This window comes from Lipophrys pholis (assembly GCF_963383615.2).
Source record: "Lipophrys pholis genome assembly, chromosome: 8".
Taxonomy (NCBI): domain Eukaryota; kingdom Metazoa; phylum Chordata; class Actinopteri; order Blenniiformes; family Blenniidae; genus Lipophrys; species Lipophrys pholis.
In genome coordinates, this window is record NC_137630.1 from 21,905,922 (window position 1) to 21,925,553 (window position 19,632).

Consider the following 19,632-nt stretch of genomic DNA (forward strand, 5'->3'; position numbering starts at 1 on the left):
TGCTATTCTGTGGTCATTTTAGTCTCTGTTTTTTATGTTATTTTGGTGATTTTAACTAGTATGTTAAGCTGTTTGGTTGTACACTTTGGAAGGTCTCCATGGCAAAATAGTCCTAATGATATATGTGTATTATTAGATCATTTTGTGAATTTCTATTTGTTCATTTGGATTATTACTCATAGATTAATGTTTCACAAACTTGCTCAACTGGTCTGTAGTCTTATTGTAGATTAAACCACCGCAAGAAGAAGTTTGTGAAACATTAATCTATGAGTAATAATCCAAATGAAAAAATAGAAATTCACAAAATTATCTAATAATACAGATATATCATTAGGATTATTACTCATAGATTAAACCACCGAAAGAAGAATCTGTGGTTTAATCTACAGTAAGACTACGGACCAGTTGAGCAAGTTTGTATTTTATTTTTTTCACAAATGCTCCACCATTGAACAAAATTCTTCCTATTGAAACAAACTGACTGCAGAAGAACGCTGTTATCGAGCCTCAGTCATTATTTAGTTCTTATCTAGCAATGCACAAATACCATTAAAACTGCAAGCAACAGTAGCAATATTCTATTGTTAAATAGTATATATGATATTTCTATCAAATACACAAAGGGTAGTTCTGTCATTAATCTTTTTAAATTAGTAACCATTGTAGCGAGTACTGAAAATAAAATATAAGGCAGCCTGAAGTGGTGTTGAGGTCAATTACATTATGTGGACTTAATTTAGGGTGCAGTACTACTTTAAACTTTATTTTGGCTTTGGAGGGTTATGTCTTAATGCAGTGCTCATGTTAATTATAGTCCCTTACAACTGAATGAAGGACTTCTTCTTTCACATTACACAATATTATTGTTGACAGTCCATAGACAATAAAAAGCACTTGCTTTTCATTTTAAATATAGTAGGTCAGAGTCTTCAAATCGTGTACCTGTTACATTGATTTCCAAGTCTAATTTACACTTACAAACAATTCAGTAAAGAATTGAGAAAAAAAAAACCAATTGATCGCTTGTTGAAGATAACTTGCTTTTTGTTCGCTTATGTCAAACTCTGACAGTTGAACTGACACACCTGCTGCTCTGATGAACGTCAGTTCCTACTCGAAGCCGAGTAACCCAGTTTCTACCAATCTCTAGCAGATCAGATAATGGAGGCAGACCAGTAGCCACCGTCTCATATCTGCAGTGGCAACACCCTCCTACATATAAACCTGTGTTAACAGTTCTTTGTCATTTGCACTTTGTACAGGCTGAATGAACTAAAGAAATAAAGTGACTTGTCAGAAAAAAATCCATTCTGCACCTGAATTTTCTCAGTCATAACACAAGTTTTACTCCCCATCTATTTTTGAAATCATGATTTATTTCAAAAATCATAATGGAAAAACCATGCAAAGAAAAGGTTTTTCCCAGACCACAAAGGCCTGCACCACACAACCATTCAAAATCTGTTTTATGCTGGATGCTCTTCTCGTGCAACTGGGATTTGAACCACAGACCACTCAACACTTAACTGGATGATGACTTTTGTTACTCTTAGAAAATAGACAAAGTGCATCAGCTTTCAATGCTGTGTATCATAGTAGTACTATTCTAATGAGCAACAAAGTTAGTTGTAACTGTTTGTCATCTTAGTTCTCTAGTTCACATGCAAAACAAACTTTGTTTCATATCCATTTATGAATGGACTTCTTAATCTCAGAGGAAATCATTGTTTACGTCTGCTGGGATCTACAGACTAGATTAAGGCTTTTAGTTTAAATTTTAGTGGGTTTTTATAACTACTCTGCAAATGTCACAACTGTTAGACTTATCATTTTCCACTAAAGCTACAAACAATTCATTAGTGATGTGTGTTTTAAATTTTTTTTAAAGAAAAAGAAACAAAAAGTGTCTCAGTAACTTGTTATTTCTTCAGGTTCCATCCAACCTGGACACGAACAGTGGCACTGTGGCCTCTGCCGGTTGATTTAGAGAGGAGCGGTGATGTTTGCAGTGTTGTGCAGGCTGCACGCGCAGCGCCGCAGTGTATTGGCTGGCTGGCTCGCGGAGAGCAGCAGCTGAGGCGGTGCTTGACAGCAGTGAGCCGCTCTCTCTCTCTCTTCACTCTCCGCTCCGCACTACTTCTCCGCTCCCTCTCCGCCGAACCGGCCGCCTCCATTTAAAGTTAACGGACACTTTGCCTCCCGGCCGAGAGCAGGACCCCCCCCCCCCCCTCCCTTACCGAGGTTTTCCAGTGAAGAGCAGCAGACGGAGAAACGCGCCTTAAAGGTAAAAGAGGGACAACAAACGCGTCCGGACGTATTGATTCAAGTTTGACTGCAGCTCCCGAACGCCTGCTCAGCTGCACACAGACGAGACGGGCTCATTTCAGCGTCTTGTTATTTCTCACGGACGTGAAACAAACATGCATGGAGGTGAAAGCTGCCAGGCACCAGATGCATGATCTGAAATTGGGGATCCGTAATAAGAGAGTAATTCACTGAGCAGAGTCAGATCCATTGTATGTTAATTCCTGCTTGCTGCCATTTGAAATCCTCATACCCAGCAAGCATAATTTCAGTTCCCTCTGTCTTGTGTGTCATGATTGATCAGGCTGCTTGAGTTACCTGCTGGGAACGATACAGTCTCAGCCTATTTACAGAGAGCAATCCATCTCTCTGAGCACCGAGCTGTTATTTAAACTGTTTGGGGTGTCTGGAGACACATTGGAGTGCAGAAGTCCACTGATTATATTTTCATACAATTACACTTGACAGCTGAAAACACTGCACGCACATTGAGCAAAGCATTTATTGTTTTACTGACCTGGTGTGATATGATCTTATCTGTTTGACCTCTATCTGAGATTCCCATTGTTCCTGCAGGTGCTTCATACCAGAGGTGCCAGTGAATTCTTATGTAAAACACCTTGTTTTCAGTGCTGGGACAGCATGTATGGTGTGAAGTAGATGATGGTGGGCGTTGGTGGGTGCTGTCACTCCTCTGTGGTGATTGTTTACAGCATTAAGCTCCATTTTCACTGCTGTCTGACTGCAAAGGCTGAGTGGACCGTGAGTATAGCGAGCCCTCATTTTGACAGGAAAAACACAATGGTTGATCAGGTTTTGGTGGCTTTTCTCAGGTTTCTGTTTCTTCCTGGTTGGCGTGTTGTGTCACGGGCAGGGTTTGTTTTGTTTTTGTTGTTTTAAAGCAGGGGAGTCTCCCTGGTCCTCGTTTGTTTGTTGCTGCAGGAAGGTTTTCAGGCACAGGCGATCAATACTCAGGGCAAGTCAATTGTGCTGCTGATAATGTTTACATCCGAGGCTCGGGGGTTTCAATCAGTCCAGCCCATTTTGGTGAAATAGTTTGTGAATGTTTACAGTTGCTGTACAGAATTTAAAGAATTTCTAAATTATTTCCCTCTTTTTGTTTTTAATCATCACACCAAGCCTGATGTTACTGACAAGCTGTTAACATCTTGTTACCCATAACATCACTTACTTTCATTCATATCTGAGTAAAGCCCAGATCAGCAAATGAGTGGAGAATACTGCATCATTTTATTTCAGATAATTTAAAAGTGTGACTGACTATCATGTTCAGTCATTGATATATCAGTGGGCGAACCTGGCAAGACTCTGTCGGTATGTGCAAACGTAACACTATAAAATCAATGTGGCTGTTGTTTGACAGTGTGCAGCCTCACAAGTCTGGACAGGTTTGAGGATTTTTTTGTGTGGTTTTTTTTTGTGTGTCTTTTTTCCCAAGAGCATCATGGTGTTCTACAAGGCTGCCTCCACAAAAAGCTATTATATAAGTCACATTCAAGTCTGAACTCAGAGTGATAGGCTGTCCTCACTTTGAAGCTGGGGAGCGAGCGGAGCCTCGCCTACATTTTCCAAGAAATCTGTGATTCATACAGTCGTGAAGGTCTTTTGTTTCCTTTTCAGTTTTAGAAAAAAAAAATTTTTTTAAATTAATTTATAATCCATATCCGTTGTGTTAATTTTGTATTAAACTGAGCTGGTAGTTTGCATGCCACCCATTTCTTTAAAGATGACTATGTTGTTGAAGAAGAAGGAAGCCCTGTTTGTACAGCTGTGATGGTGCAATGATTTTAAAACTATTACGTAACTGTCACGACAAGTATTTTCTGCATTGAGTGTCCTTTTAACACAGTTTAATGAAACAATTGTGTCAATGAGGCAAACGGTGTGAGAATAACTTTGTGACGCTCAGTCCTGGTCCTGATGAGCCGCTGACCTGCGTGTTTTACTGTAACACACTGTTAATGGCAACAGTTTTTTGCTGATATTAATTCCGCTGGTGTTTTTTAGCAGGAATAAAAAAGAAAAAAAGAAAAAACTAAAACTTACAAGATTGTGGCCCACCAGGATCCGGCTCAGACATCACTGCAGTACGTAAGGAGATGTAAAGAATAACAGTGGGAGTCGTGGATACCAGCCTTAAGCCCCAGGAGACAAAAAATGTGAAGAATTGTTTTTCTTTCTCTCTCTGAAAGTTTTCTGATAGTGTTTTTTTTTTAGCTGTAGGCTTAACCTGCAATGTGACCCCGCAGACAAACAGACCATTTATAGTGAGGGTGTATTCCCATGTTAATGCGATGAGTCACAGTAGTATCTGCATGTTGAACGCAGTTCATGTACGTGGCCTCTGGTTCTGAGGGCCGAACGAGACCGGTGGTGTGGGCGGAGGTGCGAGCAGAAGGGGGAAGACTCGCAGCTAATGACCGGGCTCCCCTTCCCGGAGGCGGCTGCCTCCCCCTCTGCCTCGTGGGCCCTCCTACCTGTTAGTCACCCATGGCAGCAGCTGATGGAGGGAAACACTTTCCATAGCAACCAAGCATGTCTGTCCTTCTCCGTCGTTACCCTCATGCAATCTGCACACACACTTCAGCCGGGAGAACTGTTGTAGTTTCACAAGGGAAACAAATGCCCAGCATTTCATGTAGATTTCACTCTCTTCAAAGAACCTACGCAGTGTTTTCCAACCACAGCGTGACGGAGTCAGTGGCTTACACCCTGCAAGGGTTGCAAAACAGCAGATTTCCTTGACACAAGGCGTGGGCGTTGTGACAGCTTGCACAAACATTAGCCTGCATGGAAAAAGGTCATCCCCAAGTATACCTTGAAATTATTCTTGTTGGCAGAGTCCTTTTATGGCTGTTGACAATTCTTACATTAAAAGTCCATAATTAAACTTCTGTGGAGGAAAAGGCCAAGTCAGTCGTTTTTTAGTTGTTTTTTTTTTTCGCTTAAGCTGCTGCACCTGAGATTTTCACTTAAGTACCGGTAGTCAGAAGACTGAAGTGCCGGCTTCTAAAAGAGATGTGTTTAGAAAAGTGTATGCACTGCTGCCAACTACTTTTCACCATTATGTTTCTTTTCTTTAGTGGGCCACCAGTGATGCTGCAGTTTTTGTGCGCGTCTGCTCAGAATATGTTGCACCGTTTACGTTACGGTCATTATACCTCACACTGTCGGTCAGTTCAAAGTACATCGCCCTGACGGATGGCTGACGGACTCCTGTGAGGCCACTTTGAAATCTTTCTGGTGTCTTTTCCAGCATAAATGTTTCTATAAGGAGACATAAACACTTCCCTCATAAAGCCTTGGACATCCAGCATCGTCCTTGCAGTGAGCGCCGTGACCTTAGCGAGAGCATTTAGTCATGTGGTCTTGTGTAAAGTCCTAACAAGCTTTTCAGATTCTCGAAACCTCCTGAAATATTTATGCTCGCTTCGGTAAGCTCATTTAGTCGGTGCCAGTGTTTTTCAGAAGTCCATTCAATGTTTGTGAGCGCTGACCACCGGCTCAGTGTATATTCCACTATTCATCTCCTCTCCCAGCAAATGGAGTGCTCCTTCCTGTGCGTCGTGTTCTGACTGGTCCTGATTCCCGCTCTGCCTCATGCATGCAAATCATTATCTAATCAGGAAGTGAGGAATCAGATTACTCAGATAGGCTCAAGATCTTGTTGAACCAGACAATAATGATGATGACACCCAGTTGGTAAGGAGATGGAAGAGAAAGAAGAAAAAAAGAAAGTATCATGCTGCTCATGTCATCAGGCTCCTCTGGAGAGCAAAAAGAAGAAAAACAACAGACAGGAGGTACCTAAAATAACTGGTGTTTTATGTATGAATAAACTCAGAAGCCTATTTTCAGTTTATTTATATGACAAGTGTTTGAAGAGGGGGTCCGGGTCGTATCTCTAAAATAAACAGTTGTAAGGCTGTTATCTGGTGATCAGTAGCAGATGGCTTTTCACGATTCCTTCATGTGTCACTTCGCCGTCGATGCAGACCTGGCCCACCTAATCGGCTGCATAAACGCAACTGCTAGGCAACGCTGCTGACCTTTTGAGGGAATTAAGTGAGGACAGTGGGAACCTTTCAGAGTCCAAAGTGAGCAAATGGATCCAAATCACACTGGGGTAGTGGGTGTTATTTCACACGATTTCATCTCTTTCTCCTTTTTCCTTTGCCTTTGAAGTACCCAGATTTTCTGTTCATCGCCGGCAGCTGTCACCCATACCTGCACAGGCTGCTCTTTAATGTGCGATAACACCTGCGGACAACAGTGTGAACAACACGTTTCCAGTGAGAGCCTTTTCATCCCGCTGGAACTGAAAATCACCTTTTACCGCCTTTCATTTTGTGTTCCTGCGGTCCGTAATGTAATGCTTGTGATAGAAAGCACTACGAGATTGATACTGTGTGAATTTAACTCTTAAGTACCGCACATTTTCCATTTCTATTTTAAACTTTTTTTCCCCCCTCATAATTCCTCTTTTAACAATCACGTCAGTAAGTGGGTAATTACCAGAATTGCTTCTCGATGTTGTTTTCAAGCCAAAGAGTTGCACTTAATGGCATTTTTCATCGTATTACTGCTGACCATTTTCCAAGATGTGCCGTCGAATTTATTGCTCTGGATCTATCTTTGCCGTTTTCCGTTCCTGCCTTTCACTGCACTTTAGTTTCCATTTCCAACAAGTAATAAAGTCAATTAGCAGCCTATCTGAACTTTCTTCACATGCATGCTCCAAGAGAGTGGCGTCAAAACTGCATTCACTGTCTTCAAACGTCCATCATTGCTTTATGATAATGGAAGTGAAGTGCAGATTGATTGAAAGTCCGCAATGTGTTTCCTCCCAATGGCAAAGTCATTCAGATAAAACCTTGCTGGGGCTGAGCAGGCTATCAATACAATTTACGAGATGCACACGCTAAATATTTACAGTTGTGTCCGGTCGCTTTTTGCATAAGCCAGGAAAAAAAAAAAAAAAGGTTAGGCACATTTTTGGTAAAGACGTGTTATGTGGGTTAACTTGAGGGATTTGTGAACACATGTCCTGGTTTAACTTCTGTCCATCTGCTGCACGTCCTTCCTCTGCTCTCTTTTTTCCATATTGGGTTTTAACTCCAGGACGGGCAGAATTAAGGCATACTGAGTCTCTGCTGTCTTTTAAATCACGGCACAAAACTTTTGAGAGATGTGTCATGTTCATTTGATATAATTCGTGTGGGTCTTTTCTCACCAAATAAACACATTCAGTGAAGCAGAGCAGCAGATTTTATTTTATTTTCCAAAAAACACGTGTTTGGATTAACATTGTGAGAAACTGTGTCCCAAGTTCAGTAAAAGCTGAACCTGAGTAACGCAGCACCGAATACACTTTAATGATTCCAACTTAAGTGATAAATACAGAAACAATGTGCTTCATTGCTTTTTTTCTAAATGTGTTTATTTATTTTTTATTAAATAGTTGTTTTTTTTGTGGCAACTTTCTCCCATCCATTAACAAGTTTCTCGTCTTTACTTCAATGATTAATGAGCTGAAAATGTGTTTGCTTTTTTTTCCGTCATTGCAGAATCTTCCTCCATTATGTGTTATAACACACCTACCAAATGTTCGTCCAGAAGTCTTGCTTCAGCCTTCAGAACAAACGTGCTCGGCCGATTCTCATTGCGATTACGCTCAGCCTTTCTGGGTCACATTTAGATTTCATGTGGACTTTCGGTCTTGTTTGACATTTAAGTCTCTTCCTCTTGTTTGAAGGGGAGGCCCCTTGACAAGCCAGTTTGGTTCAAATTAAGATCGCCACAAACTATTATTGTTTATATGTGCTTTTTTAACGTTCCCGTTGCACTAAAACGAATCCAAAAACACTATATTAGGTATTATTTTGACACAATATGGGCCAGTGAGTATGGAAAAAGATTCTGAGTGGAGGGAATCCCAAGAGTCTGAGTATCATGGGTATCTTCAGCCTGACATCATTTCTGCCACATTCCTGGCCCAGTTTCATGAGCTCTTCAAATGTTATGATGGTGGGGGATCAAAAACAAATACAACATGCTGGTGTGAGTACACACTTCTTTTTTTTTTGCACAGCAGTAAAACTGCATTTCAGAGCGTGACATCAGTGGAAAATGGAATTCAGACTGTAGGTTTAGGCAATCGTGGACCATCTTCACATGTATTGATGGTAACGCTTATTCTCTCTCTCTCTCTCTCTCTCTTTCTCTCTCTCTCTCTCTCTCTCTCTCTCTTGTTGTCATTCTCTTGGACATTTTCACATTTGTCTTGCTGCTTCGCACAAACTTTGGCAGTTCAGTGTGAGCCTGACTGTCTACAGTCATGGATTTTCACAGTGCGGGATGGAAGACGCTATCTTTGCTTGCAGCCACGCTTTTATGTTTTACAAAGAAGCAGGCTGCTGTGCACCCACCTTCTCTTTTCTCTCCATCTATATCTCACTGTTTGTCTCGCTGGTACACAGGCAGGCAGTTAGTGGCGAAGCAGGCACCATGTCCACCCCCACAAACCCAGAGGTGAAGGAACTGAACCCGGTCGACTTTATCCAGCTACAACAGTACATTGAATGTGAGTACAGACGAGCAAAGCGGGCGCACAGTCATCTTTCTCAGTGCTTAACGCACCCCCACCCCCCACCCCTACTTCCACTGCCACCCACACACACTCATTTACACTCGCGGATAGTTTCTCATATCTAGAGGAGGTTGCAGACTACCACATTGTCTCTTTTTGTTTTGTTTTTTGTTTGACTGCACGCAAACATTTTACTGCTCTCTAAATGAACTAAATGAGTAATCAAATGCATAAGTAGATTTAATAAACATGGGTTGAAATTGATGACACACAGAAGAGAAAATAAATGTGTATCCCTGTGTGACCTCTGTGTCTTTACTTCCAGACTGCAGCTTGAAGGTGAAAGACGTGCTGAGGGAATTTGATGCAGATGGCAGGCTGGCCCGGCACAGACATGGAGAGGTGAGGTGATGGCGTGTCCTGCTGCTCACAGTCAAGTCCTCTCCTCTAAAAACAGACTCACCGCTAAATCTGCTGCAAAACGTATAACAGACCAGAATCATTGATCCCAGCATGGCTGTTCTGTGTGAACTGAGAATCTGATGCATGCGTGGTAGGCAGTTACTAATTGTCATTTGCTGAATAATTGGATTCAAACCCATTGATCACGTTGACTGAGCCGTCCATGAAATATCTTTGAGCAAGACTGCAAATGTAAATTGCCTCCTCAGAAAATGCCCACGCAGCAAGACATCATTGAGCAGTGTATTGGCTGCCCTCATGCAGTGTAAGCTCAAATGTGATTGAAACAGGTTGTTCCAATATTGTACGTCAGCCAACTATTTTGTGCAGGAAACAAAATGTATTAATTTTGTAGGAATTTTTGGCTAGATTCAAATTAATCAGGTAATTGAAAGGCTTTTTGTTCTTAGGGATGAAAACGCGCAGCTATTAAGTAGCAGGTAACAGCGATCAACATTTTACGTTTTTATTTTCTTTTTTATTGTTGTTAGTGATGGTGCTTTCAGAACAGTGACGCAGTTCCCTCGGTCTTACCCTCAGTTCCCTTTTTTCCTTTCTTTTTCTGATCTGGCTGCCTTGCTGTGACATTATTTATTACTGGGGCAGCTCTGCAGGGTATCAGCCAGGGAATTGGAATACTATCAAGAAGAAATGGGTTTGTGGTTCACCATTACCGAGGGACTGCTGCTTGTTAGCCCTGCAGTGCATTCTCATGTGAGAAACACAGATACCGTGCCAGACAGAGGGACTGAGAGCTGCCTGTTTTATTCCATTGTTACATGAAAAGCCTGCAATCATTCCAATTGTGGAGACATATTTTTACATATGAATTATGTCTCTGAGCAGCAGGCCTTTCAACCCTCACTGAGCATAATTGTATGATACTTCAAAAACCAGCCTTTTTATCTGGGAAATCAACATTTTTCAAATACAAGATGCCAGTAATGTGATCATCATCTTCCCTTATTTTTAGAAATAAATTTTAAAGAATGCAGAAGTTGACAAGCACACAGCCCAAAACAGACACTGCAGCCTGTTTATCTTGCATTTCTCTGAAATGGCGTAAACAAAACGGGCCTTTCCCATTCATGTTGTGCCAGTGCATCAATGAAGAGGGCTTTCGTCTGTTCCTGAAGACTTACTTAGAAGTGGAGGACTTCCCTGTGGATCTCTGCCAGCGACTCTTCCGCTCCTTCCAAAACTCTGAACCCACCCAGGAAGACAGCAACAGTGAGATTATATACACACACCCTGTCTTCACACAACCCACTGCCTCCACACTACTTTGCAGCGGGTGTTTATCAATTTATGCCATGGCCTATTTGGCATGTATTCATTTATCACCACATGCCTGTTTGTGCTGATATGGTAGTATTCACAGCCCCCGCTCTGTCTCTGCTCCATCTCCCCTGCAGAAGAGGTCTTCCTGAAGGATGTTTCATGTTACTTCTCACTGCTGGAGGACGGCCAGCCCAGAGACAAGCTAGAGTGTGAGTCCTTTGTTCCATGTCTGCCCAAAATAAAGCGAGTGTTGTCTTGGTCCAACACTTCCACTTTCATTTCCATTTTCTCTCCAGTTGCTTTCCGGCTTTATGACAGAGATGGCAACGGGGTCCTTGACAGCTCAGTAAGTTGTCAGCAAAATGTTTAAAGCTTTTATCCCAACACCATGATTGTATGATACCAATCATCACACAAGTCATTTGTTATTTGTTTAATCAGGAAGTGGATCGGATTATAGCTCAGATGATGCATGCTGCAGAGTACCTCGACTGGGATGTGTCAGAGCTCAAGCCGGTAAGTCCCAGACTCTACCACTCTTAATGTCCCACAAACACATGAAAGCCTACGCGTTCTGTACTTTAAGTCCGGGTACTACAGTCAATATATGCACAGATAGATTTGTTTGCACAAGATCTCCTTGGTACTTATTTTCCAGGGTTCATAAGGTGATAAGCTTCCCTATGTGTATAGAATTCACAAATTCCCACGCATGTGTAGTTACAAAACATGTGGCCCTTTTTAACTAATCGAAATGTGTGCACTGATTGGATATTAACAACTGATGTGATTTCATCAGGTACTGAAGGACATGATGACTGCGATTGATGCTGACAGCAGCGGCACAGTGTCTCTGGACGAGTGGGTAGAGGGAGGCATGAACAACGTTCCCCTGCTGGTCCTGCTGGGTTTGAAGGTACTTCAGTAGCAGGATATTTATTTTTTCATTAAGTGTTCGCTCCAACCGGCAAGCTCAGGTGTATTTCATTATTTACAGCAGGTGTCTCAGAAAGTGGTAGCTGCTCTCATGTAACCCTGGCCTTTCGTGCCGCACCTTTTTCCTTTTGCTCCTCCTTTCGTGGTTGTTGAGGGCCTTTTTGCCGACTCAGTGCTACAGGGCGTGGTAATTTTATCCCTCCTCATGCGAACTCTGCACCATCAGAATGCTCCAGTGTTTTACATTCAGTCGGCACAATCTCAGTGCTTGCATAAAACAACAATCATTGGCGCTATTGTGCTGTATTTGCCTAAAAGACGTGATTCTTTTCAATATGTTTATCCTGCAAGAGAATGGTTTTGTATAATGGGTGTCGTGTAATGTGTCACCAGAAATGTAAAAAGCCACTTACAGCCTGTGAGCTGGTCCACTGTGTTGAGCTAAAACCATGAACTAGACTCTGCTACTGGGTTTGGCCTGCACAACAATGCCAGGGACTTCCCCTCGAGCTATTTCTAGCCACCAATGGACATTTGAAGCCTGGGGTGCATGAATTCAGCCCCCTCAGTTACTCTGTGTTGCTTTTGCAGGCTGTCGTCTATGCCTCGTGCGGCAAGTAATAGGCCAATGCGTCATGTCATGAAAAAGGCATGTCTGTGTGTAATCTGGATAAGAGCACCGGTCGCTGTGTAAACAGATTGAGAGCAATTTTATAATCTTGTGGTCGGAAAGATTATATTTAGTGTTGATTTGAATTTGCGTGAAGTTGTTAGAGGATGTCATAACATGTAAAGTCGCTCCGATGAGCAAAGATAGATAAATAGATAGATAGATAGATAGATAGATAGATAGATAGATAGATAGATAGATAGATAGATAGATAGATAGATAGATAGATAGATAGATAGATAGATAGACAGACAGACAGACAGACAGACAGACAGACAGACAGACAGACAGACAGACAGACAGACAGACAGACAGACAGACAGACAGACAGACAGACAGACAGACAGACAGACAGACAGACAGATAGATAGATAGATAGATAGATAGATAGATAGATAGATAGATAGATAGATAGACGGATGGATGGATGCATAGTAACAAGCATTTCTAATAGTTTCATGCTTATATTTCAGTCACTGTCATTTTAAGATTAAAAAAAGCTTCTCCTTCAACACCCAGATGACGCAGAAGGATGGCCAGCACCTTTGGAGGATGAAACATTTCAACAAGCCTGTTTACTGCAACGTGTGCCAAAGCATGCTGCTGGGTTTGAGGAAGCAGGGACTGTGCTGCACCTGTGAGTACCAGAACTCACCAGCAGAGGGCTACAGCACAATGACAGGATGGATCAATTGTGGATTAAATATAAGTCACTCTGAATGCGTGCAGAAAAGTTTGTTATTGTCTCGAGATTATATGACAGGTGGTTTGTGTATCACATTGAACAGGCTGCAAGTACACTGTCCACGGACGCTGTGCCAATAGGAACCCGGCTCCGTGCACCAAGACATACGTGAAGTCAAAGAAAGAAACTGGGGTATGTCAGCGTCAGCGTCTCCATGACAACCTCTGTGATGGCCGTCTAGATTTGACTTGGTCCTACGTTAGAGTGCTCTCCAGAAGGCACTTAAACATGAATCTGACCCTCCAGGTTCCAGCCCACGACTGGGTGAGTGGGAACTGTGACTCGAGGAAGTGTGATAAATGCCAGAAGAAGATCAAGAGCTTTCAGGGCTTAACAGGCAAACACTGTGTGTGGTGCCACACGATGGTAAGGAAACATCTCTGCTTTCACTGGTTAAAACAGTTTTTTAAGGACTGTATAATTACACGGAAAAGATGAGTAATGTGGTGGGTCTGCTGTTATGTTTGCACTTTGGTTATCACTTCCTCTGGATACCATTTGTGTTTTTTTCTGGTTTTCAAATGTGACATATTTGTTAGGCTTCCTTTTTCTTTTTGATACAAGTCCAATTTTATCTCTGATTAAAACTCCAAACAACGACTCTGACGTCCATAGAATATATTTATCTCCATGAAAGCAATGAAACGAGTCATTTAGCCTGGAAACTAGTGAAATATGTTTCAACTTTTAGTATTCTCCCTTGATGCTGTAAATGCCTCCCCTGCACCACCGACGTCGCTTAAGTAAGAGTCTCATTACATTGTTAAAAGCTTTGTACAGATCCTACAAGGTACCTTTGACCACAAGCATGTCCTATAGTCACGAGCTGTGCGTACCTTTCATCGCCTCTCCTGTCTTGTAACATTTTCTATAATCGAGGAAAAACATCTTCAAAGACATAAAGCCAAATTCTTTCAGTAATCACTTTTGCTCTGACAGTTTATGTAATGTGTTCCAGCGTCATGATGAATGTGCGGAGCAAGAGCCAACAGAGTGTACGTGTGGGCCACTCAGAGATCATATCCTGCCTCCATGGGCCATATATCCCATCATAAAGGTACAAAATCATCCTCGGGCACATGTACAGTACAAACAGAGCCCGTCACACCAACACACAACACAACATCCGCTCAGAGCGGTTTCTTGATGTTGTTTTAAAAAAAAAATACCTGAGGCATGGCTTTACGTTTCTCTTTCAAAAGGAGAGACCGAATAATGTAAAGAATGGCTGCGCAGCGTCAACAGATGACAGCGAGCTCAATACTACTCCTGATGGACAAGTACTTCAGGTATCACTCTTAACTTAACAGTGCCGCATCATGAGTGTTATAATTAAAGAATTAAGGTGTTATATCCTGGATATAATAACGCAAATCTATTTGTTAACCGACAGATCAACCCCGTGCCAAACACCCATCCTCTTCTGGTGTTTGTTAATCCGAAGAGTGGTGGTAAGCAGGGAGAGAGGTGAGCTCAAATGGAATTTAATGGATATAAAAGTATGTGATTGATTTATTTATTTATTTTAAATACATGCACTCTAAATGGCTTATTCTATATACTTTCAGGGTGCTGCGTAAATTTCAGTACTTACTGAATCCTCGGCAAGTATACAACCTTTCGAATGGCGGCCCTGGACCAGGGTAGGTAGAACATCAGGATGACTGTATTTTCTGAACTACTTCAGAACAATTTGTCCTGTATACTCAAAGATACAGTAAACTCATATTTGAAAAAGAAAAATATTTTTTGCTGAAAAAAATACAGATTTATTTTTTTTTTTTAAGTTAAGCCAAGTAAAGAATTTGAAATACACAGACTCTCCTATGGATGCTTTATTAGTCTACACATGGACAGCCGTACACAGACACACTAACAACATCCAGATGGCTTGTTGTTAACCTGGTTATAAGATGACTCCACATTTTCAGGCTTATATTAGCGAAACAACCCGGTCTTATTGTCAAATCAATACAAGTAATCACCAAAAACTCCATCTTCTGCTTTGTTAACTATTGAATCTGCCGTTCTCCATGCAGTTTTCAGTTTCTGACCCATAATATGATGACTGCTATTTTCTTTCATCGCCTTTTTAAGAGCAGGTTGTCTCTCAATTGGGAGGTTGAATCTTCAATCTCTCGTACGTCAAAGTGTCCTTGAGCAAGACACTAAACCCCAAACTTCTAACACTGCTGTGTGAAGGTCACCAACATTGTAACGCTGCCAAATCAAGTGTTGTTATAGTATTTTGTTTTTGTTTTTCCTTTCAGCCTAAGTTTCTTCAGAAATCTGCAGGATTACAGGATCCTGGTGTGCGGAGGAGACGGCACCGTCGGCTGGATTCTTGATGCAATAGGTGAGACTGCTGGGCAAAGCGCTGTGAAAAAGGCACGTGTGAAATCTATTGTCATGCACTTTAGTTTTCCTCCATTCTGTTTCTTATAATAAGACAAGGCCAATCTGCTGGCGAGGCCACCGGTGGCTGTGCTTCCTCTGGGCACTGGAAATGACCTGGCACGATGTCTGCGTTGGGGAGGAGGTGAGACATAACTCATGAAAGGAGTGAAATGGTTATAATTATCTATATTGTTGACATAAGACCTCTGGATGCATTTGCGCCTCTACAGGGCGTATTGACATTTCAGCAAAACAACACCAAATGTTTTTGCGTTGAATTTTTGCATTGATAGCACCTTTATTCTTGTTTGCAGGCTATGATGGCGAGGATCTGAGTCGTATCCTTAAGGACATTGAGGGGAGCTCTCCGGTGCTGATGGACCGCTGGAGTGTGCAGGTTATCACAGATGAGAACGAGGAGAAGGGCGACCCAGTGCCCTATGAAATCATCAACAACTACTTCTCTATTGGAGTTGTGAGTTTCTCAGAAACACATCGCACCACAGTAAGTGTTTTGTTTTGAATTAGCAGGTTTGGATAATTGCTATGTTGTGTGATGTTGACAGGACGCATCCATTGCCCACCGGTTTCACACAATGAGGGAGAAACATCCCCAGAAATTCAACAGCAGGTATGTGTGTTTATGTAAGAGTTTGGTTTTTGTTTTGTTTTTTCTCTTCAGGAGGACAGAGCAACAACTATCACACCTGTGGTTATAAAAATACAGTACAGTTTAAAAATCATGCCTCGGACAAACAATCTGCTGACAACAAAACAGAGCTGGAGGACTGTGTTTCAGTTATCTGTTGTCAGTTTTACTGTTATTCCTCCTGTTTGTAATTACTGATTTTTTTAGGCTGAATATGAATGCTGCTGGTGACAACAGATGTCGGGGGGGGGGGGGGCACTTGGCTCGTTCTCCCTCTGAAGAGTTGCCTCTGCTAGAAAGAAGGAAATGTTCTGTGAAAATGAAATATCACTCAAATCTGCAAGATGCACTTGTTTTTTCTGTAACTGCAGAATGAAGAACAAGCTGTGGTATTTTGAATTTGCGACTTCAGAAACCATCTCTGCTTCCTGCAAGAAACTGAGCGAGAGCATGACTATAGAGGTGAGAATGCGGCACCCGTGGTGCGAGCACTGCAAGTGTGCACTTGAATATATGACGTTTTAAAGACAAAGTGAAAAATTAAAGTGTCCCATAGATACTGTTGTAGGGCTTCACTTTGCTTTAATTTCTCCAGTGTTGCGGCACACTACTGGACCTCAGCAGCTTGTCTCTGGAAGGCATTGCTGTCTTAAACATTCCCAGCATGCACGGAGGCTCCAACCTGTGGGGGGAGACCAAAAAAATGGACACTAAGGGATTAACGAGTCAAGAAGAGCCAGAAGTGATCACCAACCCCGATGTCCTCAAAGTGACTTCTCAAGGTAGTTTCTCTTTGGCCTCAATGTCATTTAAAGATGTATGTGTTCACCAGTATTTACAAAAGTGTTGGATTGAATGTCCTGTGTGTGATAAGAAGAGTCCTCTTAATTCAATGTTCTGCTGCAGCTGTTATTCTTAAAAAAAAAAATTAAAAAAGCTGTTGTACGTGTACTCCTCTCACTGGACTGAGTGTTTTGTGCGTGAGGCCTGAATGTGTGATGTTGGAATGTCAAAGCTTTGTTTCTGTTTAAATGCCATGTGAGTTCTGTCGGGGCGGTAGGGATGTTATCTTGTGCTTTTGTTTTGTGTGTTTGCATAAGTTCCCTTAAGTTGCAGCGTTTTGCATTTTCCATGTAGCACTCAAAGGGTAAATACTGGGCGTAGATCCAGCCTGTAAATGAATGGTAATGGTACTTGTGTCCCCTGAATGTGTAAACAAGCGTCTTTCCAGTCAATTCATGTGGATTTAGCTGACGATTTGCACTAATATGGAGATGCATCATATGCAACTGTTAAAAAACTTCAAAAATACTTCAAATCAAATTTTTTCAATGCCCACCTGAAGGCAGCAGGAACTATTTTTAATCCATCCATCCATCCATCCATCCATCCATCCATCCATCCATCCATCCATCCATCCATCCATCCATCCATCCATCCATATTTCTTGTACTGAAGCATGACTGCTTACTGGTTAATTGTACATGCCAACTTCTTCAGCACGCTTTTGTATTTTATCATCCAGTAGAGGCAGATTACTAATGTGACGCTGTGTTGACATATCAAAGCCTACAGTTAACTTATAAGGTAGCTTTCGTCTGATACAAATAATATCTGATGGTCAGCAGTGATCCACTGTGTTCACATGCTAGTTACACCCTTTGAGTGTTGGTTAGTAAAAACAGCTGCTGGCTGCAGCTGGGAACATGATTCAAACACAAAGAATCCACCACATCACAGTGAGCCACCGCGGTCATTTGACCCCTTATTTCAAAGAAAGATCTAATGACAAATGTTCTTAATTTGGGTATGCATTTTACATGTTTACAGTTTATACTTTAAATAATTGTGTTATTTCACACATTTGATGATGTGCATCCGTCTTCCGTCTGTCTGTGTCAGATCTCAGTGACCGTCGATTAGAGGTGGTCGGCCTTGAAGGAGCCATGGAGATGGGACAGATATACACCGGCCTCAAGAGCGCAGTGCGGCTCGCTAAGACGTCTGAGATCACCATCAAGTGAGAATCAACCTCAGAAACACGTTCAAACGCGATGACTCCAGTTGAGGATATAATTGTCAGCCAGTTGTTTGCATGTGCATTTGCATCCATTCACATCATTAAATGGCACAGAAAGTTGATTGTGATGCATTTTGTTGAGTTCTCTCTCCACTTCACTCGCAGGACAAAAAAAGCATTGCCGATGCAGATTGATGGAGAGCCGTGGATGCAGCCTCCCTGCACGGTAAGTAGCTGTTTCCTTTCGCTGTTTCATTATTAACTTTTCTTATTTTTAATTCTACGAATGTTGTGGTTTGACTTGATCATCATGTAACTTACTGGACATTTTGCATTTTATATTTCCTTTTACAGATTCGCATCACACACAAGAATCAAGCCTGTATGTTGATGGCACCTCAGGCCAAATCGTCTGGTTTTTTCAACTATAAATAAAACCAACTGACTAAATGCACAAGTTAAATGTATATAGAGGACGGACACTTTTTCAATAATATCAGTTTGATTGCATATGTTTTAGAAGAAATGCATTGTAACAGTCAAAGTTAGGTTAACTGTTTCTGCACCTCTGTAACACATAATAGAAGCATGATGGCATGATATGAATTTAAACTTTATTGTAAGTTATGTTTGCATTGTGTCAAAGTCATTTCGACCAAATGTTTTTTTTTTTGTTTTTTTTAATAATACCCAACAGTCTTGCTGTCTCAAAGCTTCACAGTCAGTGGAAGTGCTGCTCTGTAGGAATCTAAAGGTAAAAGTCAAGTGAATATCATGCTAAAATAACAATATTCAGCTTCATGTGCCTTTCCGATCTGTCCTCTGTGGTTATGGCTTAGATAGAAGGTATACAGAGCACTGTGTAGGCGTGTGCTTTGAGCGTAGACCATGTAGTACTGCTGTATTATTGCTGTAAAGATGCTCAGAAAACCAGATATGTATTTATGTCAGTTTGAAACCAAAAGGGAAGGAAATGGAGGACTGCGTTTGTCAAATGAAGGTATTTCACTTTTTTTTTTTCATTTCAAATGATACTTGAAAGTGTTGTGAGGAACAGTTAAAGGATAGTTATTGCCAAAAAAAGTGTGTGCGTGCGTGTGTGTGTGTGTGTGTGTGTGTGTGTGTGTGTGTGTGTGTGTGTGTGTGTGTGTGTGTGTGTGTGTGAGCGTGCGTGCGTGCGTGCGTGCGTGCGTGCGTGCGTGCGTACATATGATTGTGAGAAAGAAGGGAGTTAAAATGTGTTCACTTCTGACGTATAATGTGTTTTATGAGTAGGTTTAAACATCATTGGTTTAGATGTGTTTAATCTTTATTTAAATACTTTATCAGTCATATCAAATCAATATATACAGATGATGTCAATGTATTATGCCTGAAATAACTTCTTGTGTAAAGATTTTAATAAATTATCTGGACTCCAGCTTTACACTTTTTTCGCACCTCATTGACTGACCTTTGTTGTTGTAGATATTATTTACACCACAAGGGGGAGACATTCACTTTTAATTCACTGTTGTGGTCCACTGGCTTAAACAAACTGTAAATTCAGTTTCTG

General features: G+C 41.5%; 1 protein-coding gene across 3 annotated transcripts; it reads left to right on the forward strand.

The window, feature by feature from the left end:
• Positions 1-1,983: 1,983 nt before the first annotated feature.
• On the forward strand, positions 1,984-19,510 carry dgkaa (diacylglycerol kinase, alpha a). Of its 3 annotated transcripts, none has more exons than XM_080469860.1 (24): positions 1,984-2,287; positions 8,808-8,911; positions 9,243-9,319; positions 10,480-10,609; positions 10,795-10,869; positions 10,957-11,006; positions 11,102-11,176; positions 11,460-11,576; positions 12,786-12,903; positions 13,055-13,143; positions 13,258-13,377; positions 13,970-14,068; positions 14,214-14,300; positions 14,405-14,478; positions 14,580-14,654; positions 15,282-15,367; positions 15,461-15,550; positions 15,723-15,883; positions 15,975-16,039; positions 16,429-16,519; positions 16,653-16,839; positions 17,960-18,077; positions 18,243-18,303; positions 18,432-19,510. In XM_080469860.1, exons 2-24 carry the CDS (start codon positions 8,836-8,838, stop codon positions 18,510-18,512), a joined length of 2,202 nt encoding a protein of 733 aa, XP_080325986.1. In that variant the 5' UTR covers positions 1,984-2,287; positions 8,808-8,835; the 3' UTR covers positions 18,513-19,510. The 3 variants fall into 3 exon arrangements, with proteins under 3 accessions (XP_080325986.1, XP_080325987.1, XP_080325985.1); XM_080469861.1 differs by lacking the exon at positions 1,984-2,287 and adding an exon at positions 3,017-3,069; XM_080469859.1 differs by lacking the exon at positions 1,984-2,287 and having other exon boundaries at positions 8,588-8,911.
• The last annotated feature ends 122 nt before the right edge of the window (positions 19,511-19,632 follow it).